The sequence below is a fragment of the Tachyglossus aculeatus genome, chromosome 21 (assembly GCF_015852505.1).
Source record: "Tachyglossus aculeatus isolate mTacAcu1 chromosome 21, mTacAcu1.pri, whole genome shotgun sequence".
NCBI lineage: Eukaryota > Metazoa > Chordata > Mammalia > Monotremata > Tachyglossidae > Tachyglossus > Tachyglossus aculeatus.
Window position 1 is genome coordinate 15,016,867 of NC_052086.1, and position 27,184 is coordinate 15,044,050.

The window sequence follows — 27,184 nt, forward strand, 5'->3', positions numbered from 1 at the left end:
GGAGGGGGAGACATGGGCATGTTTGAAAGCAGCAGCTGAGTGGGAGAGGGAGCCCTTGGGCGGGAGCTCGGCAGGCAGGTGTCTAGCAGAGGTCTGGAGTTGGGGCCACCTTGGGAAAAAATATTTATTGGCTCTTAGTAACATTATTGTAAGGAATTTTAGTTTATTCATTAAACTACTACTACCTAGTAGTGGTACTACTACTATCCCCATGGCCAAGGGGGCTCAGCCCACAGAGGGAAAGATAGGTGCTTTAGAGAGGTGGGATTTGGATCCAGATGAGGAAACATGGGTGAGGAAGAAGTGGCTGCGAGTGGGAAGGAGATGCCAGAGCTGGGACGGACAAGAGCAGGGAAGGGCAGACAGAGTGGGAATTAGAAGGGGCCCAGGGGGTCTGAGCGGCAGCCGTGAAGGATGCACATCCCAGCGGGACTGAGCCTAGTTTCTGGGGGAGCGGAAGGATCCTATTCTATTTATTTTATTTTGTTAGTATGTTTGGTTTTGTTCTCTGTCTCCCCCTTTTAGACTGTGAGCCCACTGTTGGGTAGGGACTGTCTCTATAAGTTGCCAACTTGTACTTCCCAAGCACTTAGTACAGTGCTCTGCACACAGTAAGTGCTCAATAAATACGATTGATGATGATGATGATGATGATCCTGACTGGTATCCATGGGCAGCCACTCTGAGATTCCGAGCCCACATGGATCCATTTCCAGATGTTGAGTGAGCATGGGATAGACCTGGGGAACGAGGGCTGGAGTTGTGGGGGGCAGAGGGTCAGGACAGTGACCCTTGTAGACCGGGGGGCCAGAGGGGAGCACACAGGCTGGGCCCACCAGACCCTCAGACTACTGGGAGAAGCAGTGTGGCTTAGTGGAAAGAGCACGGGCTTGGAAGTCAGAGGTCATGGGTTCTAATCCTGGCTCCGCCACTTATCAGCTGTGTGACTTTGGGCAAGTCACTTCACTTCTCTGGGCCTTAGTTCCCTCGTCTAGACTGTGAGCCCACTGTTGGGTAGGGATTGTCTCTGTTGCTGAATTGTACTTTCCAAGCGCTTAGTACAGTGCTCTGCACACAGTAAGCACTCAATAAATACGATTGAATGAATGAATTCACTCTCGACAGCGTCATCACTGCCATCATCAGAGATATTTATCAAGGACTCACCGAGTGCCAAGCATAGCACCGAAGGCTGGCTTGAGCGTAGCAACCCAAGGCAGGCCCACGTCCTCAGGGCCCTTATTCCATTCCGGTGTTAGCGGGAAAACTCCAGAACATAGAAAGGCCTCAGGGTCACGGCTCTTGTGTGGGAGCGGTAACTCGGAACGCTGTGCAGGAGTGGGGTTAGACCGGCAACGTGACACGCTGAGCAGGAGCAGGTTCAGGGCAGCAACCCAGAAGGCTGGGCGGGAAGGGGGTTAGAGTCGTAACCCAACACGCCGTACAGAAGTGGTATTAGAGCAGTAACCAAGCATGCTGTGCAGGAGTGGGGTTAAAGCCATAACCAGCAACTGCGGAGGAGTTTAGAGCAGTAACCCAGCATGCTGTACAGGAGTGGGGTTAGAGCAGAAACCCGACATGCTGGGCAGGAGCAGGGTTAGTGTAATAGCACAGCAGGCTGTGACGGAGATTGGCTTGATCAGTAAACCAAAGGAAAGGAAAGTGGAGGGAAGACGTTCCCGGGGCAAGAGAGAAAGAGAAGGTTGTCCTTACGTTTATATTTTATTCTCCATTATGCGCCTGACCTCCCTTACTCATATTGTTAGCCTCTTGTGGGCATGTTTTTCAAGATTTTCTTGCAATTACCCCTGCGTTTAGCAGAGTCCTTTGCCCATCACAAAAAGCAGCCTGGCCTAGTGAAAAGAGCACGGGTTTGGGAGTCAGAGGACCCGGGTTCTAATTCTGACTCTACCACGTGTCTGCTTGGTGATCTTGGGCAAGTCACTTAACTTCTCGATGCCTCAGTCACCTCATTTGTAAAATGGGAATTCATTCCTAGCTCCTTCTTCTTAGTCTGGAAGCTCCATATGGGATAGAGACCGTGTCCAACCTGATTAATTTGCAACCTATGCCAGAACTTAGAACAGTGCTTGACAAATAGTGTTTAACAAGTATGATAATTATTATTTCACAAAAACTACTACAAATAAGGATACAGAAAAGAGTGGGCTCCATGACAGAACCTTTGAATAACCCCAGGTTGCGTATGGGGGGGCTGGGGTATCCACACAGGGGGACGAAGGTGGTGAGAGGGTGGCGGGACCCTGGGGGCTGGGGAGGAAGCTGTTTTCACACCCCTCTAAGGTTAGCTTTCGATCCTGCCCCCAGCTTTAACTGATCAGGCTTACCTCCCTGGCTACTGGTTGCCAGTCTGGCCCACTTCTCGTTTCACCGTTATCCACCCTTGGGGCCTTGCCAAGCGGCTCTCCTTCCGAAGCCCTGGAACTCGAGTGTCCTCCTGAGGTCCTGCCATGAGCACGGAGGTGCTGCTCCTGCTGACTGGTGAGTGCGATTTCAGAAATTAAGGCAGCTGAATTCCAGTTCTCCCGTCACCTGGCCCTGAGGATCCCGTTGAGTCCCTCACCATTGATGGCGTGGTGAGGAGGGAGCGGGCAAAGCCGGGAGGGAAGGCATTCAGCTGACTGATGGGCAATGGGAGGTTCTTCTCTCAGCCGAGGTACGGATGGGGTGGGATGTCTGTGTCCATTTTGTGGAGGGGCAGAGTTTCAAGGTGAAGTCAGAGCTGGACGACCTGTGTCCGGGGACTTAGAAGGGCTTGGGGGCAGGATGGCTGGACCCTGGGGATTGAGTGGTCCCTGACAGAGAGATCCATGGACAAGGCAGTCACAGCTGCTCTCCTTCCTCTGCCCTCTCCAGGCCTGGCCTCTTGCTGTGGATTCAACCTGGAAACGGAAAACCCTACGATTTTCCAGATGGGTGGAGCTGGGTTTGGCCAGAGTGTGGTCCAGTTCCAGGGTTCGCAGTAAGGCTCTGGGTCCATCTGTCCTGTGGAGACCCCTTCCTCCCCTTCCCTCCTCTCCTCGCCTAAGTCTTTCAGTCTCCCTCTCTGTGTCCAACCCAATTCTCTTGTATCCACCCATGTGCTTAGTACAGTGCCTGGCACCTAATAAGCACTCAACAAATACCACAATTATTATTATTATTATTATTATGAGTCCCTGATCTCTGCTGTTTGCTCCTTTTCCGGTTTCTGGGGACCCCACGGGCTTGGTAGCCCCTAACGATGATGAGGCTCTGAATTCCCATAGGGGCCTTTCAGTGACAGTTCCCTTGTGATTTTTCTAACTGGACCTTGTTGACTGCCTCCCCCTTCTAGACTGTGAGCCCGTTGTTGGGTAGGGACCGTCTCTATATGTTGCCAACTTGTACTTCCCAAGCGTTTAGTACAGTGCTCTGCACACAGTGAGTGCTCAATAAATACGATTGAATGAATGAATGAATGACCGTCCCCAGCCCCTCAGCCTCTCACAGGCCTGGTCCCAGCCTGTCCTTGGCCTGACCAGCTTAGAATGTGGTCTTCCCAAAGACTACCAACCAGCTCCTCATTGGTCTTCTCTGGGCTTTCCAGTGGGTTTTCCAGCTCCATCAGGAGGGTGGGGCACTAACCGGGATTTGCAAACAGGCCCAGCATGCGGCCAGGCTGACCCTCTGCAGCTGGGAAAAAAGGCCCACTGCGCTGCCCCCTCCCCGCGGTTTGAGTTGGTGTGAAGGATGGAGAACTGGAGCTCTGCCCATCTCAGGCCCAGAACTATTGTTCGGACAGCCTCTGGCCCAAGATTGAGGGTCACAGCCGTGCTGGAGAGGGAATCAGCTGGTCAGGAGCAGGCAAGGTGCCTGGTCATCCTGTCCCACTAGGGATGGGGGTATCGAGGGCCCACCCCCACCCATCGCCTCCCACACCGCTGGAGGGGATCAAGGGAGCACTGTGCGTTACAGCTTGCTCCATTTTGCTTTTGAACTGCAATTCCACTTTCCCAGCCCGAATCTCCAGTGGCTGCCTGTCAACCTACAAATCAAGCAAAAACTCCTCACCCTCGGCTTCAAGGTTCTCCATCACCTCACCCCCTCCTACCTCACCTCCCTTCTCTCCTTCTCCAGCCCAGCCTGCACCCTCCACTCCACTGCCGCTAACCTCCTCACTGTACCTCATTCTCACCTGTCCCACCATGGACCCCCGGCCCACATCCTCCCCCTGGCCCGGAATGCCCTCCCTATACACATCCGCCAAGCTAACTCTCTTCCTCCCTTCAAAGCCCTACTGAGAGCTCACTTCCACCGGGAGGCCTTCCCAGACTGAACCCCCTTTTTCCTCTCCTCCTCCCCACCCCCCCACCCTACCTCCTTCCCCTTCCCCCCACCAACTGTATATATATTTGTACAGATTTATTACTGTACTTATTTTACTTGTACATATTTACTATTTATTTTGTTAATGCTGTACATATAGCTTTAATTCTATTTGTTCTGACGATTTTGACACCTGTCTACATGTTTTGTTCTGTGGTCTGTTCCCCCCTTCTAGACTGTGAGCCCGTTGTTGAGTAGGGACCGTCTCATATATGTTGCCGACTAGTACTTCCCAAGCGCTTAATACAGTGCTCTGCACACAGTAAGCGCTCAATAATACGATTGAATAAATGAATGAATGACTGGTGGTTGCCCCTCCTCCCCCGCCCCCTGCCGTGGGGTAGTTCCCCACTCCTGTGTTTTCCCACGTGTGCCCAGGCTGGTGGTCGCAGACCCACTGGAGAGGGAATCAGCGGCGACCACAGGACGACTATACAAGTGTGACTATGGCACCGGAAGCTGTGTTCCCATCCTTCTGCAGCGTGAGCACTGCCCCTTCCCAATCTCCACTGCCCAGCTCCTTTGTGGAGGGGCCTATCCCTGGGAAAGTCAACTGTTCCTTCTCTGGACTGACTCCTGAGCCTCTTCCACTCCAACTGTTTACTCCATGATCCAAGCAGCCAAGAATTCCATCACTTACCCCCAGCCCTTTGCCACGGACGCTGCTCCTCTCCCAGAATTCAGTCCCCTGCCCTCACCCAGTCCTGATGCCTAGATCTTCTCTGTGACCCAGGCAGGCCCTCCGCCCCTTGCTGTATATGTGTGTGTGACCCTGTGTGTGTCTCCCCCCAGCCCCCGCAGAGGCGGTGAACATGTCCCTGGGTCTCTCCCTGGCTGCCCGTTCCAGGTCTCCACAGCTCCTGGTCAGTTCATAATAATAATAATAATAATAATAATAATAATAATAATAATAATAATAGCATTTATTAAGCGCTATGTGCAAAGCACTGTTCTAAGCGCCGGGGTGGTTACAAGGTGATCAGGTTGTCCCACGTGGGGCTCACAGTCTTAATCCCCATTTTACAGATGAGGGAACTGAGGCACAGAGAAGTTAAGTGGCTTGCCCAAAGTCACACAGCTGACAAGTGATGGAGCCGGGATTTGAACCCATGACCTCTGACTCCAAAGCCCGGGCTCTTTCCAAGCCGATGGGCAGTAGAGGGTTAGGGGAAGGAAGGAACCTGGGTTCTAGTAGGGGGGTGGGACTGGGGCCTGGCCAGGATTTGGGGGCAGGATGGGCAGATCCATGGAAAGATGTTTCCTGATTGGCCCTGCTCTTCCAGGCCTGTGGCCCCACGGTCCACCGGCCCTGTGGGGAGAACATGCATCTGAATGGCTTCTGCTTCCTGCTGAACTCAAACCTGCACCTGAAGAAGCAGATCCCCGAAGCCCTGCAGGGTGAGCCTACAAGCCTCATGGTAGCAGCCAGGAAAGAATGCAAGGGCCCTTAACAGCAAACAGAGAGCAGAGAAATCCAATCCTGCCCTGGAGGAGTTTCTGTTCTAAAAACCCCAAGTCCCTGGAGACAAAGAGGGAGGCAGGAAAGGAGCAGAAAGAACCCTGGGGAAGTGAGGAGCTTGTATTCTGGTGGAAGGATCTTCTTGGGCAGGGACTAAGGGGCCTGGTGGGGTGTTGGAGGGAGCTGTTTCTGGTGGTGTCGCAGGGTCCTGTGTTCCAGTGTGGTTTGGGAGCCGGATGGCCGGAGGTTTGGGAGAATCCTGAACTGTGTTTTGGATGGGGAGGAGAGGTGGGTTTTCTGAAAGGAGATAGGCTGGGTCAGGATAGCACAGGAAGTGAAGCAGCCGATGCACTCAGCTCTTTAGAACCGAGAGGCTACTCCAAGGACTGCCACTCAAACCTCTCTCTCTACATTCGCTCTTTCCCAGATTGCCCGAAGCAAGAGAGTGACGTGGCCTTCCTCATCGATGGCTCTGGCAGCATTGTCCCCAAAGATTTTAAACAGATGAAGCAGTTTATCCGTGCTGTGCTGGACCGATTCCAGGGAACCAGTACTCTGGTGAGGGCCAAGGGCCAGGGGCCATTGTGGGGTGGGGGGAAGCTGGAAGAGAGGGAAGAGAGAGGGGCCTGTGGCTGGAGGAAGCATCTTTCTCCTTGTGTTTGAAGGGAATGGGGGTGATGGCAGACTTTTCTCTCTCCCCACAGTTCGCTTTGATGCAGTTCTCTAACATGTTCCGGACACACTTCACATTCGATGATTTCAAGAACAGCTCAAACCCGGAAGACCTGATCAATCCAATTTCTCAGCTGACTGGTCTGACGTACACTGCTTCTGGCATCAAGAGAGTGGTGTATGTTTCCTCCTCTGGGGTACTGCTGCCTCACAGCAGTCTGGGTCCGTGGTCGCTTTCTCTATCCTGCCTTTTATGATGATGATGATGGCATTTGTTAAGCGCTTACTATGTGTGAAGCACCGTTCTAAGCGCTGGGGGGGATACAAGGTGATCAGGTTGTCCCACGTGGGGCTCACAGTCTTAAACCCCATTTTACAGATGAGGTCACTGAGGCTTAGAGAAGTTAAGTGACTTGCCCAAGGTCACACAGCAGACATGTGGTGGAGCCGGGGTTAGAACCCATGACCTCTGACTCCCAAGCCCGAACTCTTTCCACTGAGCCATGATGTTTCTGTCCCAATATTCCCTCTGGTGTGGAACGTGACAATAGGCCTCTGCTTTGGGTCCAGAGCAGAGACTGACGGGAAGGTGTGACTGGAGGGGGCCCAGTGGAGCCCACCTTCCCCACGGGAGCCCCAGCTGCCCCACCCAACCCAGATCTCCCCGTCTTCCCCAGTGTGGCCCCAAATCACAGTGTCCACCCCTTCAGAGTCTGATTGTCTGAGGATGGAGGCATGTAGTAGCAGTAGTAATAATACTAATGATGATATTTGTTATGTGTGTACTATGTGCCAAGCACTGTTCTAAGCACTGGGGTAGATACAAGGTTATCAGGTTGTCCCATGTGGGGCTCACAGTCTCAGTCCCCATTTTACAGATGAGGTAACTGAAGCACAGAGAAGTTAAGTGACTTGCCCCAAGTCACCCAGCTGACAAGTGGCAGAGCAGAGATTCAAAACCATGATCTCTGACTCCCAAGCCTATGCTCTTTCCACTAAGCCACGCTGCTTCTCATAGTAGTAGTAATAGTAGTAGCAGTAGTAATTGTGGTGACAGTGGTAGAAATAAAGGCATTTATTGAGTGCTTCGCAGGTGTGAAGCACTGTGCTAAGTGCTAGGGAAATGCTCTAGGAGCTTAAACATGGGGTAATTAGCCCAAATGTAGCCACCTCTCTCGCCCCAGAGTGATCTCTGGCTCAGTGCTGGATCTGCCTGTACCCATGTTGGCCCGAGAACCAGCTGGGAGTCTAGCTTGGGATTCATCATTGGCTGCCGACCCTGGTTCTCAACTGCTCCTGAATGAGGCACTGGTGGCCACATAGACAGAGGGACAACACTCGGGCCGCTGACCACGATGTGCTCAGCTCAGCTGGTCTGGGCTAAGGCCTGCTGAGCCCGTGGCGACCAGCACTGAGGATGGGCAAAACCCAGTATGGATCTCCTTCTCACCTCCCATCACTGATATAGGCAGCTAGCCCCAGAGACTCCCTCACTTCCTCCCCAACAGGGAACAACTCTTCAACCAGTCACAGGGAGCCCGGAAAGATGCCAACAAGATCCTTATTGTCATCACCGATGGGCAGAAATATAAAGATCCCCTGGATTACAACAGCACCATTCCCCTGGCCGAATCTGCGGGGATCATCCGCTATGCAATTGGGGTAAGGAACCCCACCTTGGATGGGAGATCCTCTCCTCTTCCTTCTCTGATATTCCCACTACCCACCGCCCCCCCCCCGCCAACATTCAGAAAGCCTTCTCCTTTGTCACTTTTTCTCCCTTCCAACTCTAGTGCAGACAAAAGCACCTTCCCCTGCTTCAGTAATAAAAATCAATTGTATTTATTGAGAGCTTACTGTGTGCAGAGCACTGTACTAAGCGCTTGGGAAGTACAATTTGGCAACATATAGAGACAGTCCCTACCCAACAGTGGGCTCACAGTCTAAAAATAATAATTATTGTATCTGTTAAGTGCTTACTTTGTGTCAGGCATTGTTCTAAGGCCTGGGGTAGATACAACATAATCAGGTTGAACACAGTCCCTGTCCCACATAGGGCTCAGAGTCTTAATCCCCATTTTTCAGATGAGGTGACTGAGGCACAGAGAGTGAAGTGATTTGCCCAGAGTCACACAGCGGATAAGTGGCGGAGCCGGAGCTAGAACCCACATCCCCTGACTCTCAAACTTCCGTGCTCTTGCTACTAGGCCCTGCTGCTTCTCCTACTCTCCTACCATGTATGAGGGTCTCTTCCTCTGGGCTCCCTCCTCTCGGGCCCTGACCCCACTGTGCCCTGCGGACAGGTGGGCTCTGCTTTTAGAAAAGCCGAGGCCCGGAAGGAACTGGACAGCATCGCGTCAGATCCACCCCGAGACCACGTGTTCCAGGTTAATGACTTTGAGGCCCTGGATAACATCCGGAGCCAGCTGCAGGAAAAGATCTTTGCCATCGAGGGTAAGCCTGGACCCCCAACTGTCAAAAGAAACCGTTTCCTCCCCAAACCCCAGATCTCTTATGCTGCCTGAGCCCAGCCCCCGTGATTCCCTGCACCTGACGCTTCCACACCAGCCTGTGTTCCACCTCCCAGCACTGCACACCCACAACCCAAGGTCCTAATTTTCCCATCCTTTGGCCTCCACTTTCGTGCCGCATGAGTGTGCTGGCCACATCCATACCCCCAGCCCCAAAGGTCAGTCAGTCAGTCAGTCAGTCAGTCGTATTTATTGAGTGCTTACTGTGTGCAGAGCACTGTACTAAGCACTTGGGAAGTCCAAGTTGGCAACATATAGAGATTGTCCCAACCCAACAGTGGGCTCACAGTCTAGAAGGGGCAGACAACAAAACAAAACATATTAACAAAATAAAATAGAGTCTTTTGATATTTACCACCCCACCCACCATGTTCCAAACATGGTGGGAGGCCTCCAGGAACTTCCCACTGATTGACTAGTTAAGAAAATAATTTAGGGAGTCCCCTCACCTCATCTGTGCCTTCAAGCACAAAGCTCAAATGCAGAGATGGAAACGCTCTCAGTTCCTAGAAAATAATTCTTCTGCAATTCTCCCAGAAACCCTGTTCAATATCTTCTTCAATTTATAGGAGTGGGGATGAGAAAGCAAGTTGTTATTTTACAACTTAGAACAACGAACACATAATTTTCCAAAGGTCCTTCTCCCCCCTAGGAACCCAGAAGGGGAGCAGTAGCTCTTTCCAGCACGAGATGTCTCAGGAGGGCTTTAGCGCTCTGCTGACTCCTGTGAGTGGATCCCCCCACTAGGGCAGGCTGCGGGGGGTGGGAGGGGTGGGCACAAGCAGAGGAGGGACGAGGGACACTGACCGGTCTGGGTGTGGGGTTGGGACCCCAGGCTCTCTCCCCCTGGGGAGGACAGAGCTTGGGGCAGGACAGCTGGACTGTCCCTGGGGCAGCAAGGGTTGGGGGGCTCTTCAGTGGTCCCTCCCCCTGCAGTACTGATATCTGTTTTCTCAAGGATGGGCCAGTGCTGGGAGCTGTGGGGAGCTTCGATTGGTCTGGTGGGGTTACCCTGTACCCCAGAGCCGGGGGCTCCACCTTCATTAACATCTCCCAGGAGAGCGGGGACATGAATGACGCTTATCTGGGTGAGAAGAGCCAGGGATGGTAGTGTTCTCTTATTGTAATAACAATAATTTATTCATTCATTCATTCAATAGTATTTACTGAGTGCTTACTGTGTGCAGAGCACTGTACTAAGCGCTTGGAAAGTACAGTTCGGTAACAGAGACAATCCCATGTGCGAAACATATGCTACGTGTTGGGGTAGATAAAAGATAATCAGAATGGACACAGTCCCCTTTCCCACAGGAGTCTAAGAGGCAGGGAGAAGGATTTAAACCCCATTTTACAGATGAGGCATCTGACATTCTGAAAAGTGACTTGCCCAAGGTCACACAGCAGACAAGTGGTGGAGTCAGGATTGGGACCCAGGTCCTCTGAGTCCCGGGATCGTGTCCTTTCCACTAGATGAGCGGGGGCTTGGGAGGAAATGCAGTCACTATGAGAGGAGGGGAGCTGCATGGGGGGAGATTCCCAAACTGGGCAGGCTAACATGCCAGCGACGTTTGTCCTTTCAGGTTACTCTGCTGATGTGGCCACTCAGAAAGGGGTTCGGAGCCTGGTTTTGGGGGCCCCCCGGTACCAACACACGGGGAAAGTCGTGATGTTCAGGAAGATCGCCGGGAGCTGGAATCAGTGGGCAGAGGTCACAGGGGCACAGGTGAGTGATGGCGAGGTGGAACAGGTGGGGATTCATCATTCATTTATTCAATTCAAACATTTTTATTGAGCACTTACTGTGTGCAGAGCACTGTACTACGCCATTGGGAAAGTATAATGCAGTAAGGAGACAATCTCTGCCCACAATGAGCTCACAGTCTAGAGGCAGGGAGGCATCAATACGAGTAAACAGACAACAATATAAATAAATAAAATTACAGATGTATGTGTAAATGCTGTGGGGTGAGGGGGAGAGCAAAGAGAGCGAGTCAGGAAGATGCAGAAGGGAGTGGGAGATGAGGAAAAGTGGGGGTGAGTCTGAGAAGGCCTCTTGGAGATGTCCTCTTCAATAAGGCTTTGAGGGGGAGGAGCGTAATTGTCTGGCAGATTTGAGGGGAGAGGGCATGAGTATCTGATGCTTAGAAAAGTTAAGTGACTTGCCCAAGGTCACACAGCAGACAAGTGGTGGAGTCAGGATTGGGACCCAGGTCCTCTGAGTCCCGGGATCCAGCCAATCCAATCGTGGTCCAGGCAATCCAGGCTTCTCCCGGAGATGCCCCCCCCCCCCCCCCCCCCAGCCCACCAGACCCCAAACAATCTTTCTTTGGTCCCTGGTTATTGGTCCCCAGGGGCCATCCCTGGATCTTCCCCCGTGGCCCCCAAGCCCCAATTCCACCTCCGTTCCTATATCCTTCCCCGCTGTGTGGGACCCCCGAGCCCAGGCCTCCACCCGAGCAAAGCTGTGGGCAGTCCTGAAGGGGGATGTCCCTATGAGCCGGCATCCGCCCCCAACCACAGATCGGCTCCTATTTTGGGGCGACCGTCTGCACCGTGGATGTGAACAGAGACAACAGCACGGACCTGGTCCTCATCGGAGCCCCCCAACACTACACACAGAATGCAGGGGGGCTTGTATCAGTCTGCCCAGTGCCCCTGAGGGTGAGTGACTTGGGTGACCAGGATGCCTGGGTCCCGAATGGAAGCCAGGGGTGGGAGAGGCCAGGGGTTCGGGGACAATGTGGGTTCCGTCTTGCAGAGGGCAGATTGGCGGTGTGAGTCCGTCCTCCGGGGACAGCCTGGGCACCCTCTGGCTCGTTTTGGGGCGGCCCTGGCCGTGCTGGGGGACACGAATGGGGACGGACTGGCAGACGTAGCGGTGGGGGCACCTGGTGAGGAGGAGAACCGGGGAGCTGTCTACCTGTTTCACGGTGCGGTGTCGGCCCAGATCAACCCCACCTACAGTCAGGTGAGCCCTGACCCCTCTGGTCTTCCCCTGCTCTGGGGCTTCCGCCCACAGGGTCTCCTCACCCTCTCCCAGGGGTCCCTACCTCACCGCCCTCCATCTCTCCGCTCCCCCCAGCCCACAGGCTTTCTCCCTCGGCTTTGCCCCCTGACCTTTCATTCATTCAATTCATTCAATCGTATTTATTGAGTGCTTATTGTATGTAGAGCACTTACTAAGACTTGGAAAGTACAATACAGCAATGAAGAGAGACAATCCTTGCCCACCACTGGCTTACAGTCTAGAGTGGGGGAGACAGACAACAATACAAATAAACGGACATCAATATAAGTAAATAGACCTCTCTCATCCTTTCTCCTCCCACCTCTCTGTGCGTCCTCCCTAGCGGATTGGGGGCTCCCAGCTCTCTCCAGGGCTCCGGTACTTTGGACAGGCCCTGAGCGGGGGGCAGGACCTCACCCAGGACGGACTGGTGGACGTGGCCGTGGGCGCCCAGGGCCAGGTGCTGCTGCTCAGGTGAGCACGGTTGTCCCTTCGACTCCAAGAAACCCAGGATCCCATGTCCCATGACTAAACCCCACCGACCCAGTGGGATCTGTAAACCCCGCGTTTGTCGTCCAGGTCCCGACCTGTGCTGAGAGTCGAAGTTTCCCTGCAATTCATGCCCCCGGAGCTGGCACGGGCCGTATTTGACTGCGGAGAGCAGATGGACCCCCGCCGGGAAGTTGGAGAGGCGAGAGTCTGTCTTAATGTCCACAAGAGCTCACAGGACCAGCTGGGTGAGTCAGTGGTGCGGTGTTGAAGGGGAAAGAGTCCTGAAGCCACCTGCGCCCATTGTGCCAGGAGTCCTAGCGCCTCATGAGAATGCTCCTCCTCTCCCACAGAGCTTCCCCTCCCACCCTCTCAGCTCCCACTTGAACTGGGGCTGCCTGAGCCCCAACCTTGGGGACTTGTCCTGCCTTGGAACTGGCCACAGGCTCTCCAGGCTCTTGTGGGCCTCTGGTCTGGGCCTGGAGTGTGGGCTCCTCCTTCATTGGTATGGCTGCACAGTGACCACAACCCTGGGAGCTGGGCAGGCCCATGTGTCTCCCTTCCCCAGCAGTCCTGCCCCCTTTTAATTTTCCAATCCCGCCAGCTCACGCTGCCATCCAGAGTTCTGTGATCTATGACCTGGCCCTGGATCCCGGACGCCTAAGTCCCCGTGCCGTCTTTGTCGAGTCCCAGAACCGGACCTTGAGGATGGAGCGAACTGTAGGACTGGGGGAGAGCTGCGTGTCCTTGAAGCTGCTGTTACCGGTGGGCTGAGGGCAGGACGCCTGGGGACCAGGGAAGGGGTGGGAGTGGAAGCCATTGTGTTATGGAGCCCTGCGTGGTCTGTGGCCATCTCCCGAGTACAGGGCCGCAGGGCCCTAGACCCCAGGGGTCTCTGTGACCCTGCTCTAGGGCCCCGCCAGGGCTCAGTAGCTGGGGACAGTACCGGCTCCATATTCTGGCACCCTGTGAGTGGCCGAAGCCCGAGGCCTAGTTTCTTTAGTGTTTAGAACAGTGCTTGGCACATAGTAAGCACTTAACAAATACCATTATCATCATCTCCGTCCCAGTGCCCCTGCTTAGACCCGGAACTCAGGAGTCCTGGGATCATTCGTTCATTTATTGAGCACTTACTGTGTGCAGAACACTGTACTAAGCATTTGGGAGAGTACATTACAACAGTAAACAGACACATTCCCTGTCCGCAATGAACTCACAGTCTAGAGGATCGGGGTGGGGTGGGAAAGGGAGAGGGTTCCAGCCCACTTCAGCCTCTCTATGTTCCCATGACCGAGCCCCGGTCTGGCCTGTTGGGCCGCGGCAGAACTGGACCGCGAGGCCGCCGGGCTGCTGTTGGGGGAGAGGACGGGGGAAGGGCAGGCCCGGGTCCTGTCAGGGGTCTGCGCATCCTCAACGGGGAGGGAGGCCTAGGGTTGCTGAGACCAGTTGTCTCCCAGACGTGTGTGGAAGAGTCAGTGACCCCTATCATCCTGCGCCTCAACTTCTCGCTGCTGGGCCGACCCATCGCCTCGTTCAGGCAGCTCCGCCCTATGCTGGCCAAGGGCTCAAGGGACCTGTTCACCGCCTCTGTGAGTCTGGGGAAGGGCCCGGGGAGAGGGTAGGGCCTGGTGCAGGAGGCATCGCTTGGGCCTGGCACTCAGGCTCCTCCCCTTCTCCCGTAGCTGCCATTCGAAAAGAACTGCGGCGCCGACAGCATCTGCCAGGACGACCTCAGTGTCACCTTCAGCTTCTCCAGGTGACTCCCTCATCCATCTGCCCGCCGAGAGCCCTGAATGGCAAGGCTGCAGCCCTGCCCGAACCAGTGGGAATGCCAGCCCACCTCCGAGGCCCCCGGGGTCGGTCTCTCTTCACTGTCCACCTGGTTGTGTTAGGACCAGAGCCGGCAGGGCCACCGTGGGCTCACTCTCTGCTTCAAAGCTCTCCATCCCCTGGCCCCCTCCCATCTCACCTCCTTTCTCTCCTTCTCCAGCCCAGCCCACACCCTCCGCTCCTCTGCCGCCGCTAACCTCCTCACTGGGCCTCGTTCTCGCCTGTCCTGCTGTCAATCCCTGGTCCATGTCCCACCTCTGACTTGGAATGCCCTCCTTCCTCACATCCACCATCTATTCCTCCCTTTAAAGCCCTACTGAGAATTCACCTCCTCCAGGAGGCCTTCCCAAATTGAGCCTCCCCTTTTCCTCTCCTCCTCCTCCCTTCCCCATTGCTCCCCCCTCCTTCTGCCCTACCCTCTTCCCCTCCCCACAGCACTTGTGTATATTTGTACATATTTATTACTCTATTTTATTAATGATATGTATATAGCTATAATTCTATTTATTCTGATGGTAACGACACCTGTCTACTTGTTTTGTTTTGTTGTCTGTCTCCCCCTTCTAGACTGAGCCTGTTGTTGGGTAGGGACTGTCTCTATATGTTACAGACTTGTATTTCCCAAGCGCTTAGTATAGTGCTCTGCACACAGTAAGCGCTCAATAAATATGATTGAATGAATGAATGAATGTGGGCTGCTGGGCTGAGGGACTTGGGAGTCGCCAGATCCCCCACAGAGAAATATCTGCATACCAGACACTGAGGTCGATGGCTAAACTCAGTCCTCGGGGCTACCGGGAGCCGCTGAAACAAACAGATTGCCCAAATCTAGCCAGCTGTAGCCCAGACCTGATCAGCTCAGTCTCGTGGCCCAGTCCTGGCCACTGAGGCTGGGTCTGTCTGAAGTAGGGTCTCTGGCATCCACAGAGAAGCTGAAGCCCCAGCCCCATCCATTCCTCTCCCCTCACCGTACCTCTGGCTCCCCATCCTCAAACCCAAGCTCCTGCTTCCCCTGCTCCCATCCACCCCCGTCTTTCTCCTTGGGGAGCTCCCAGCCCCTTCCTCTCTCCCACGTAGCCAGCAGAGCCTGGTGGTGGGGACGTCTCCGGACCTGAATATCATCGTGACCATGCGCAATGAAGGCGAGGACTCATACAGGACCCTGGTCACCTTCACTTACCCCCCGGGGCTGTCCCACCGCCGGGTCTCTGTGCTCCAGGTGAGTCGGCCCACTCTGTGGGGCACTGGGCCAGGGGTCTCACTGTGATCCTCGCTCACCTTCTCTGCTCGGCCCTCCCAGAATCCCCGGCAGCCACGGGCCCTGCGTCTCACCTGCGAGTCTGTGCAGCCAAGCATCAGCAGCTGCAGCATCAGCCATCCCATCTTCCGGGAGGGAGCTGAGGTCAGCAGCACCACCCCCACAGCTGCATCCTTGGGCCTGGCCCCGCCCTCCCCTCCTCACGCTCCCCCCGAGCCCTCCGGTCTGCTCCCCATGGCTCCTTCTCCTCCTCACCATTTCTCTCTCGTCTCCCACCAGGCCACCTTCCTGATCACCTTCGACGTCCCGCCCACGGCCGACTTTGGTAACACTTTGCTCCTCAGTGCCAATGCCACCAGGTGAATGGCTGCCGGGGCATAGCCCAGGCTCCCAAAGACTATTGCCTCTTCGCTGCGGCCTTCTTGCCCTTTCTTCTGTGCCCAAACCCTGCCCCAACAGCCCTCCTAAGCTGACTCTCCTCCTCTCTCCCCACAGCGACAACAACATCCCCAAGACCAGCAGAGCCTTCTTCCAGCACCAGCTGCCCGTCAAATATGGGGTCAACGTGGTCATCAGCAGGTGCCACCCACTCCCCCTCCTTGGCCTCCTGTCGGGCCTCCCATGCCCACCTCGAGGCTGCCTAAGGACACCCCGAGTGTTGTCACCTTTGGGTGATCCTCCAGAGGTCCAACTTTGGGCATAATAGTGTATGTGTGTGGGTGTCACTATGCGTATGTAAATGAAATGTATCACTGTGCACAGTGTATGTGTGGCAATAGAAGTAGCAATAGTAATAGTATTTATTGGGCACTTATGGCATATAGAACCCTGTACTACAGATTGTAAAGAAAAAGAAAAACGGGTGCAAATTGAGAGCCCCTTGTCTTCATAGGGCTCTCAATCAAAGAGTGTATGTGAGGGAGAAGGGATTAATGACAGACACATCAGAGACTGAAACAATCAAACACAAAGAAAACATTCTAGACTGTGAGCCTATTGTTGGGTAGGGACCGTCTCTATATGTTGCCAACTTGTACTTCCCAAGTGCTTAGTACAGTGCTCTGTGCACAGTAAGCGCTCAATAAATACGATTGAATGAATGAATGAATAAAAGACTCAAAATAAAGAGAAAAATCTGTAGGGTGTTGAGGCGAGAGGAGCTGAATTTCCGGCTCCTCGTGGCTCAGTGTCCTCCCCATCTCCCCACCCTTTTCCCGGCAGCGGGGAGCAATCCACGAGCTACCTGAACTTCTCGGCGTCGGAGGAGAAGAGCAGCCACGTTCTGCAGCACCAATACCACGTGAGGGGTGGAGCGGGGCCTGAGAGAGGAGCTGGGCTAAGGCGGGCCCCGGGGGATCACGGAAAAGGTCCAGGGCCTCAGGACTGGGGCAGGCCCGGAGGATCACAGGGAAGACCTGGGGCCCCAGGCCGGCAGGGAGCGCGGGGCGGGGTGGAAGGGCAGGACTCACCGGGCCCGGTGAAGGGAGCGGGAAAGATGAGCTGTGGCCTCTCCCCGACGAGGTGAACAACTTGGGTCTCCGGAGCCTCAGTGTCACCGTGGCCTTCTGGATTCCCGTGGAGCTGGACGGGCTGCCCGTATGGACTGAGCCTGAGGTCGTCCCCCTCCAGGTACCCCTGGCCCCTGAAAACTTCCTTCCGCCTCACCGGAGGTTGTCACCCCCTAGGGACTCCCAGCCCCAACACCTTCCTTCTCCTGAGCAGGAAGTCATCACCCCCCAGCCCCTGAAACCTTCTTTCCCCAACCCTGAAAGCCCACACCCAGACCGGACACCCCCTTCATCCTCCCCACCTACTCCCAGATCGGATACTCAACCTGATTTCTCAGCCAACCTGGATAAGGGCGATGGAGCCTTCCCAACACCCGATCCCCAAGAAGGCCCAAGAATTTTCTTGTCATCTCCACCCTCAGCCCCACCCCCTCCTCTTCCTCAGCCCCGCCCATGGGGCTGACACAAGGGGAAAGCACTGACAGACTTTCCCCTTCCACCCAGGACTTCCCAATGCAGTGTGTGAGTGACACAGAAAATCCCCCGGACCCTGGCTTCCAAGACCTCCTCCAGCAGGACCCTGACCTGGTGAGGACGTCAGGTCATGTCAGGGGAGACACAGCGAGGTTTTCCTCGGCTCCCACTTCACCACCTCAATCAGACGTGGCTTCCCAGTTTGCTTGGTGATTCCCAGTCCCTGAGGAGAACTAGAAAATTTCCTGCATTGTAAGGGCTGGGGCCATACAGACTATGCTGTGACTTGAGGGTCTTGGTTTGCCCTCCTTCCGGTCATAAATGCCTTAATCCATTAGGCTTTTTCTCCAGGAGATTTTACCCCTCTAGTCCAAGTTCCCCTCTCACCTTTCCCAGCTGCTCCCAGTTCCCCCATTTCACCATTTTCAGCTGCTCTGAATTTCTTCCCTCAACTTTATTCTTTTGCCCCCCATTTCGCCATTTTCAGCTGCTCTGAATTTCCTCCCTCAACTTTATTCTTTTGCTCTGGGGTCCGAATTGAGGCCGCACCTAACCATTAATCCCACATCCTGTTCTCACCTCTCTGCGGGCCAGGTGGGCTCAGTGGAAAAGTGAGCATTGTGCTCAAGTGCTTAGTACAGTGCTCTGCACACAGTAAGTGTTCAATAAATACAATTGAATGAATGCCTGGATAAGGGCCAGAGCAGCCCCCCACTGTGTCCCTCTGACCCCACTCTCCCCCACTCTAGAACTGCTCAGTCGCCGTCTGCCGGGTAATCCGCTGCCCCATCACATCCTTTCAAGTCAGAGAGGAACTCACCTTCACCCTCAAAGGCAACCTCAGCTTCGGCTGGGCAGGCCAGGTAGGTGGGTGGGGGCCTCGGGCCGGGCCCGGAAGGGTCAGCGACCCACCAGGGCCACGGCCTGCTCCGCCCAGAGCCCACCACATTCCCTTCCTCCCGGGCTGTGGCCGCGGCGCCCCAGGCCTGGCGGTTCCAGCCCCTCTCTTCCTCTTCGGCAGATGAAGCAGAAGCGGTTGTTGGTGCTGAGTTCGGCCGCGCTGCTCTTTGACACGGGGCGGTACACTCAGTTTCCCGGCCAGGAGGGATTCCTGGCAGCCCAGGTGACTGTGGGGAAGGGGAGGGGAGAGGCTGCTAGGGTCGGGGGAGTGCCTGGCTGGAGGAGGGTGACAGGGCCTGCGAGAGGCCTGGATCCGGCCGGGCGGAGCGGAAGTATCTGAGGTTGTGGTCGGGGTCAAAAGGAGGCCTGGACTGGTGGGCAGGGAAACCTGTCACTGGGAAGGGCAGGTCTGGGCCTTAGGGTCGGTTGGGACCGGGTCCACCTCTCTGATGGAGAACCTTCCCTTCCATGTGCCAGACGAAGACCGTGGTGGAACGCTACGAGGTTTATGATCCGCTCCCCCTCATCGTGGGCAGCTCCGTGGGAGGGCTGGTCCTGCTGGCGCTCCTCACTGCCGGCCTGTACAAGGTGGAGTCCCACTCATCTTCCCACCCTCTCTCTGCCCCTTCCACCTGCTCCTGCCCCATCCACATCTTCATCGCCTTTCCCCAGTCCCCTCTCCTTGACCCTCCCACCCCCTTCTCTCTCCACACATCCTTCTCTACCTCCTGTGCCCCCCACATTTCCCTCATCCTGGACTCTCTGTCCTCTGGTCCCTCCTCAGCTTGGATTCTTCAAGCGGCAGTACAAGGACCTGATGACTAAAGATGCTTCAGCAGCTGGAGAGACCCCCGATGTGCCCCTGCTGGAGTAACTGGACCCCCCCTCCCCACTGGGCCATTGCCTCTCAAGGCCGTTATGCTAAATTTGCATTTAAATAACATGCAGCCATTCCTCATCAATTATTCTCTTCTCCTGCTACTATGGGATTTCCATCCCATTCCTCTCTTCTATATCAGCGTGGCTCAATGGAAAAAGCACAGGCTTGGGAGTCAGAGGTCATGGGTTCAAATCCCGGCTCTGCCAATTGTCAACTGTGTGACTTCGGGCAAATCACTTAACTTCTCTGCACCTCAGTTACCTCATCTGTAAAATGGGGATTAAGACTGTGAGCCCCACGTGGGACAACCAGATCACCTTGTATCCTCCCCCGCGCTTAGAACAGTGCTTTGCACATAGTAAGCACTTAACAAATACAGTCATTATTATTATCTCCAATAGTCATAACCTATTTCATGTGGAGCTTAGTACTAAGGTCTTGGGAGAGAACAACAAACATAGTTGATATGATCTCTCTCTTCAAGGAGGTGAGAATCAAACAGGAGAGACTGATGCTAAAATCTTTAAAGATAGGAAGAAGCAGGAAAAGAGGATTTGTACACCACAGTGCTTATACGATAGGGAGCTGTGCGTGGTTGTGAGTTCAATTTCATTAATGGCACAGATGTGCTCTGTCAATCAGTCGTATTTATTGAGCCCTCACTGCCCATAACTAGCTTACAGTTTAGAGGGGGAGACAGACATTGATATAAATAATATTAATAAATTACAGATATCATCAATCGTATTTATTGAGCGCTTACTGTGTGCAGAGCACTGTACTAAGCGCTTGGGAAGTACAAATTGGCAACATATAGAGACAGTCCCTGCCCAACAGTGGGCTCACAGTCTAAAAAGATATGGATATAAGTGTTTAGAGCTGAGGGAAGGGAGACTGAAAGGTGCAAATCCAAGTGAAAGGGCGACGCATTCATTCAACTGTATTTACTAAGCGCTTACAGTATATAGAGCATTGCACTAAGTGTTTGGGAACTAACAGTGACAATCCCTGCCCACAAAGCCAGACATCAATTACAAATCTATACAGCTGTGGGGCTGAGGGGGCAGGAAGAGCAAAGGGAGCAAGTCAGGGCAATGCAGAAAGAAGTGGGAGATAAGTAAAAGTGGGGCTTAGTCTGGGAAGGCCTCTCGGAGGAGATGTGCCTTCAAGAAGTCTTTGAAGAGGGGGAGAGTGATCGTCTGTCGGATTTGAGGAGGGAGGACGTGGGCCAGGGGTAGGCGGTGAGACGGAGGAGATCGAGGCTAGGTGAGAAGGTTAGCACTAGAGGAGCGAAGTTTGCAGGCTGAGTTGTAGAAGGAGAGGTGTGAAGTGAGGTAGGAGTGGGCAAGGTGATAGAGTGCTTTAAAGCCAATGGTGAGAAGTTTTTGTCTGATACGGAGGTGGATAGGCAACCACTGGAATTCTTGAGGTGGGGAGGTGATGTGTCCTGAATGTTTTTGTAGAAAGATGATCCGGGCAGCGGAGTGAGGTATGGACTGGAGTGGTGAGAGGTAAGAAGTTGGAATGTTAGCAAGGAGACTGGTGCAGTAATCCAGGTGGGGTAGGATGAGTGATTGTATTAATGTAGTAGCAGTTTGGATAGAGAGGAAAGAGCAGATTTTCGCAATGTTGTGAAGGTGGGACTGACAGGATTTGGTGAAGGATTGAATATGTGGGTTGAATGAGAGAGAGGAGCCAAGGATAATAATAATAATAATGATGATGGCATTTGTTAAGTGCTTACTATGTGCAAAGCACTGCTCTAAGCGCTGGGGGGATACAAGGTGATCAGGTTTTCCCACGTGGGGTTTACAATCTTAATCCTCATTTTACAGGTGAGGTAACTGAGGCACAGAGATAAGTGACTTGCTCAAAGTCACACAGCCGATAAGTGGCAGAGCTGGGATTAGAGCCCATGACCTCTGAGTCCCAAGCCCGGGCTCTTTCCACTGAGCCATGCTGCTTCTCTTGGATAACACCAAGTTTACTGGCTTGTGATTTCCCCATCAGGGAGAGGACAGGGTTTGGGAGGGAAGATAAGGAGCTCTGTTTTGGACATGTTAAGTTTGAGGTGATAGGAGGACAAACAAGTAGAGCAGAAAGGAGTGGGAGAAAGAGGAAATGAAAGTTTAGTCAGGGAAGGCCTCTTGGAGGTGATCTGCCTTCAATATGGCTTTGAAGGTGGGGTGAGTGATTATCTGCCTGATATGACTAGGTAGGGTGTTCCAGGTCAGAGGCGGGACTGAGAGAGGGTTCAGCAGCAAGATAAATGAGATCGAGGTACAATGAGAAGGTTAGCATTAAAGAAATGAAGTGTGTGGGCTGGGTTCATTCATTCATTCATTCGTATTTATTGAGCGCTTACTGTGTGCAGAGCACCATACTAAGTGCTTGGGAAGTACCAGTTGACAACATATAGAGACAGTATATGAGAAGCAGCGTGGCTCAGTGGAAAGAGCACAGGCTTGGGAGTCAAAGGTCATGGGTTCCAATCCCGGCTCCACCAACTGTCAGCTGTGTGACTTTGGGCAAGTCACTTAACTTCTCTGGGCCTCAGTTACCTCATCTGTAAAATGGGGATTAAGACTGTGAGCCCCCCCGTAGGGCAACCTTATCACCTTGTATCCTCCCCAGCGCTTAGAACAGTGCTTTGCACATAGTAAGCGCTTAACAAATACCAAAATTATTATTATTAAAACAAAACATGTGGAGGTGTCATCAGGACAAACAGAATTAAAGCTAAATGCACACCGTTAACAAAATAAATAGAATAGTAAAATAAATAGAGTAATAAATCTGTACAAACATATATACAGGTGCTGTGGGGAGGGGAAGGAGGTAGGGTGGGGGGGATGGGGAATAGGAGAGGAAAAGGGGGGCTCAGTCTGGGAAGGCCTCTTGGAGGAGGTGAGTTCTCAGTAGGGCTTTGAAGGGAGGAAGCGAGCTAGCTTGGCGGATGTGTGGAGGGCGGGCATTCCAGGCTAGGGGGAGGACGTGGGCCGGGGGTCGATGGTGGGACAAGCGAGAACGAGGTACAGTGAGGAGGTTAGTGGAAGAGGAGCGGAGGGTGTGGGCTGGGCTGGAGAAGGAGAGAAGGGAGGTGAGGTACGAGGGGTCGAGGTGATGGACAGCCTTGCAGCTGAGAGTGTGTTTTTGCTTGATGCGTAGTTATAGTAGTGGGTTGTAGTAGGAGAGCAACAAGGTGAGGAAGGAGGGGTCAAGGTGCTTTAAAGTTGATGGTAAGAAGTTTGTTTGATGCGGAGTTGGATGGGCAGCCATTGGAGGTCCTTTAGGAGTTGGGAGACCTGGACTGAATCTTTTCATACAAAAATGATCCTGTCAGCAGAGTGAAGTGTGGAAGGGAGTGGGGAAAGACAGGAGGCAGGGAGATCAGCAAGGGGGCTGATGTAATAATCAAGGCCATACAGGATAAATGCTTGGATTAACATGATAACAGTAGATGGAAAGGAAAGGGTGGATTTTAGCGATGTCGTGAAGGTTGAACTGACCGGATTTGGTGACAGATTGAATATGCAGGTGGAAAGAGAGAGATGAGTTGAGGATTATGAGACAGGGAGGTTGGGGGGGCTACCTACAGTGATAGAAAAGTCAGGGAGAGGACACAGTTTGGGTGGGAAGGTGAGGAGTTCGATTTTGCACACATTAAGTAGGAGGTGTTGGCAGGACATCCAGGTAAAGATGTCCTGAAGGCAGGAGGAAATGTGATGTTTTAGAGAAGAAGTGAGATCAGGGCTGTAGAAGTAGATTTGGAAATCATTCACACGGAGATGGTAGTTGAAGCCATAGAAATGAATGAGTATTCCTAAGGCATGGGTGTAGATGGAGAAAAGAAGGGGAACCAGAACTGAACCTTGAGGGACACCCACAGCTAGGAGGTGGGCAGCAGAGACCCAACTGATGGGTGATAGAACCTGGAGAGAGCAGAAATTACTCTGGGATGGCCTTCAGGGGGCAGATAATAATAATAATGATGATGGCATTTATTAAGCACTTACTATGTGCAAAGCACTGTTCTGAGCTTTGGGGAGGTTACAAGGTGATCAGGTTGTCCCGCGGGTGGCTCACAGTCTTAATCCCCATTTTACAGTTGAGATAACTGAGGCACAGAGAAGTTAAGTGACTTGCCCAAAGTCACACAGCTGACAAGTGGTAGAGCCAAGATTTGAACCCATGACCTCTGACTCCAAAACCTGTGCTCTTTCCACTGAGTCATACTGCTTCTCTAAGCAGATGTGCAATACAGCCTTAGAGGTGGGGAGGCTTTGAAAATGAAGAGGACTGTGGTCTGGTGGATTTGAAGGAGAAAGTAATGGCAGGAAAGAGGATGTGAACAAGGAAGCAGAGGAGTGAGTGAGAGAGAAGTATAGGGAATAGGTTACCTTGAGTGGAACAGAAGAGTGAGGAGAAAATGGAAGAGTAGAATGGAGAAATCTGGTTGGGGTCCTTAAAGCAATGGTCAAGAGTTACCGCTTGAAGGTACAGGGAATGGGCAACCTCTGGAGGCCTTTGAGGAGAGCGAAAGCATATGTGAAATGACATTTTAGAAAAATGATCTGGGCAGCAAAGTGAAGTATGGAATGGAGGCAGGGAGGCCAAGAAGAAGGCTGCGTGAGACTGTGACTGATGATTGGACTGTGTCCTATCCGATTTGCTTGTAGTACAGCGCCTGACACATAGTAAGTACTTAACAAATACCACAATTATTATTCGGTGATCTCTCCGGGTTACGACAATTGCCCAAGCCAGCGTGGTGATCGTTTGGATGAGAAGAAGAAGAGAATTCAGGAAGTGTGTGGAAGATTTGGCGACAAACTGAATATGGGTGTTGAAGGAGAGGATGGAGGCGAAGGCTGTTTCCAGGATGCCAGCTTCTGAGGTGCGGAGCTGGTGGTTCTGGGAGCTGTGATGGCCATATAAGATGGAGGGTGAGGAGTCCTGGAGACAAGGGTTAACGTGACATTACAGAGGAGGGAGGTGGTCAGAGCCAGAGAGGTAGATTTGGAAGTCCTCGGCATAGAGGTGGTGATGGTTGAAATTGTGGTTTGGGCATCGACATCGCAAGACTCAGGCTAATGGAGACTCTTGAGTATCTGCAGATGTGGTCACAGCCACAACAGCAAGTTTATTCATTCATTCAATCATATTAGTTACACGCTTACCGTGTGGAGAACACTGTACTAAGCGCTTGGGAGAGTACAATATAACAATAAACAGACACATTCCCGGCCCACAACAAGCTTACCGTAAAAGTCGCAGCAAAGAAAAGCTTAATCTAGGATCTCTGGATGATCCCAGACCTCCTGGTTAGCACTGACCTCAGGCAATCCATTAGGGGTGTATCTGACACTAGGAAGCCACACACCTTTAAACAAAACCTAGCTGCGGTTTGGAGAAGGGGAATACTCAGAAAACCTCCAGAAAATGATGAGCTGGAGTCCCTGCAGGTCTTGCATTTCTTCACAGACTCCCCTGGGCATCCCCGAGCCATGGGGTGTCCCATGATCAACCCCAACACGAGTCTACGAGATCCTGATAAACCCTTTAACGAGCAGTGGATCTTTGAAAACCCAGAATTGTGGTAGCTCCTAATTGGCTGGCTACCGAAGAGGTCTCCCCCATTTTTGAGGAACTCAGAAACCTCAGTAACAGAACGTTTAACCATGCGGGCAGGGGTTTAGCAAGCTTACGTGCCCCTTATGGGATTCTGAAATGGCAACCTCCCCCTAAAATGGAGTCAGTCATGCCAGGCTAGCAGGGAGGGAGTGAGTGTAAAGTGAGAAGGGAAGGGAGCCCACCATCAGCGGGTGGGTGACAGGGGAGGAGCCAGTGAAAGATTCCAAGAAGGAGTGCTTAGTACAGTGCTCTGCACACAGTAAGCGCTCAATAAATATGATTGATTGCTTGATTGAGTGGCTCCGGAAGAAAGAGGAGAACCAAGAGTGTTGTGACCCTCCTAAATGTGCTAGAGCCTTCACTTTCTTCTTTCTTGTCCATGGGAAGGGTGGGCCGGGGTCTGGGCCCCAGAATCCACCTCCAGGAGCCACAGAGGGGGGCAGGGGACTCGGTGATGACAGTTTTACAAAAGGACATAAAGGAATCTGGTGCCATATCCGAACCGGGGGAGGAGGGGGTGGCTCGTCCTCAGGTGGGGAAGGATTGAAGTACTGTGGGGAGGAGGGCAGTAGGGACAAGGGGTTTGGTGGGAAGGGCTGTGAGGAGAGGGGCCATGATGGGGAGGAGGGCCGTGATAGGAAAGAGCAGCAGATGGGAGGACTATGGGGGGATTGCCTGTGGTGGAGAGGAGGGTTGTGGAGGGAAGGCCTGTGGTGTGGAGGAGGACTGAGGGGGCAAGGGCTGTGGTGTGGAGAAGGGTTGTGGTGGTGGGCGCTGAGGGGGGCAAGGTGGTGGGAAAAAGGGCTGTGGAGGGCAGGGCTGTGAGGGGGAGGAGGGTTGTGTTGGGGAGGAGGGCCGTGGTGGAGAGGACTGGCACGTTGGAAGGTGGCTGCAAAGCCCCAAAGCGGCTCCCCTGCCCTCAGCCCACATTGATTCAGAGCCAGCAGCACTCACGCTCCAATCCCCGCCAGGAAACGCCGCTCAGCCCCGAGGACGGGGCAGTGCCAACCCCTCCTCCGAAGCCCGTACTTCTCCATCCCTGTTCCCCAGCCTTGGCGTCCTCACCCTCCTGAGGTGCCCAAGGTCACCTTAGTCCAGGCTGTACACTCTCCTTTGCCACCCCCTGCCCAACCCTCATGGGGCCTAAATAAAAACCGCCTGCTTCATGAGAGGTTTTGATTTCACCTGGAAGAGGGAGGCAGAGGGGGGGAGGGGGTCACTCCAAAAGGAAACTAATACAATAATGATGGCATTTGTTAAGTGCTTACTATGTGCGAAGCACTGTTCTAAGCGCGGGGGGTGGGGGGATACAAGGTAATCAGGTTGTCCCACGTGGGGCTCACAGTCTTCATCCCCATTTTACAGATGAGGTAACTGAGGCCCAGAGAAGTTAAGTGACTTGCTCAAAGTCACACAGCTGACAAGTGGCAGAGCTGGGACTAGAACCCATGACCTCTGCCTCCCAAGCCTATGATCTTTCCACTGAGCCACGTGAGATGGAGGCACAGTGAGAAGGTTAGCACCAGAGGAGTGGAGCGTGTGGGCTGGGATGTGGGAGAGAATGGAGGTGAGGTAAGAAGGGGCAAGGTGATGGAGAGTTTTGAAGCCAATAGTGAGGAGTTTTTGTTTGATACGGAGGTTGATAGATAACCACTGGAGATGTTTGAGGAGGTGGGTGATGTCCTGAACATTTCTGTAGAAAGATAATCCAGGCAGCGGAGTAAAGTATAGAGTGAAGTGGATAGAGGCCGGAGGGTGGGAGGTCAGAAAGGAGGCTGATGCAGTAATCCAGTCGGGATAGGATGAGTGATTGGACTAACATGGTAGTGGTTTGGATGGAGAGGAAAGGGCGGATCTTGGCGACGTTGTGAAGGTGAGACCGGCAGGATTCGGTGACGGATATGTGGGGTGAATGAGAGAACGGAGTCAAGGATGACACCAAGGTTTCAGGCTTATGAGATGGGAAGCAGAAGCAGTTGGCTCAGTGGAAAGAGCCAGGGTTTTGGAGTCAGAGGTCATGGGTTCAAATTGTGGCTCTGCCAAATGTCAGCTGTGTGACCTTGGGCAAGTCACTTCACTTCTCTGCGCCTGTTACCTCATCTGTAAAATGGGGATTAAGACTGTGAACCCTCGTGGGACAACCTGATCACCTTGTAACCTCCCCAGCACTTAGA

The 27,184-nt window shown here is 53.3% G+C and overlaps 1 protein-coding gene across 1 annotated transcript; it reads left to right on the forward strand.

Moving 5' to 3' along the window:
• The first annotated feature begins 2,471 nt into the window (after nt 1-2,471).
• On the forward strand, nt 2,472-19,370 carry LOC119942549 (integrin alpha-M-like). The gene is made up of 30 exons (XM_038763385.1): nt 2,472-2,502; nt 2,878-2,983; nt 4,747-4,850; nt 5,161-5,231; nt 5,652-5,766; nt 6,255-6,385; nt 6,532-6,677; nt 8,008-8,161; nt 8,803-8,953; nt 9,683-9,756; nt 9,989-10,118; nt 10,611-10,753; nt 11,551-11,691; nt 11,789-11,998; nt 12,381-12,511; nt 12,617-12,774; nt 13,131-13,291; nt 13,984-14,115; nt 14,209-14,282; nt 15,434-15,575; nt 15,657-15,758; nt 15,894-15,973; nt 16,110-16,193; nt 16,836-16,914; nt 17,136-17,243; nt 17,627-17,710; nt 18,346-18,459; nt 18,618-18,719; nt 18,974-19,084; nt 19,281-19,370. The coding sequence occupies exons 1-30, from the start codon at nt 2,472-2,474 to the stop codon at nt 19,368-19,370; spliced, it is 3,459 nt and encodes a 1,152-aa protein (XP_038619313.1).
• Nucleotides 19,371-27,184: the final 7,814 nt, after the last annotated feature.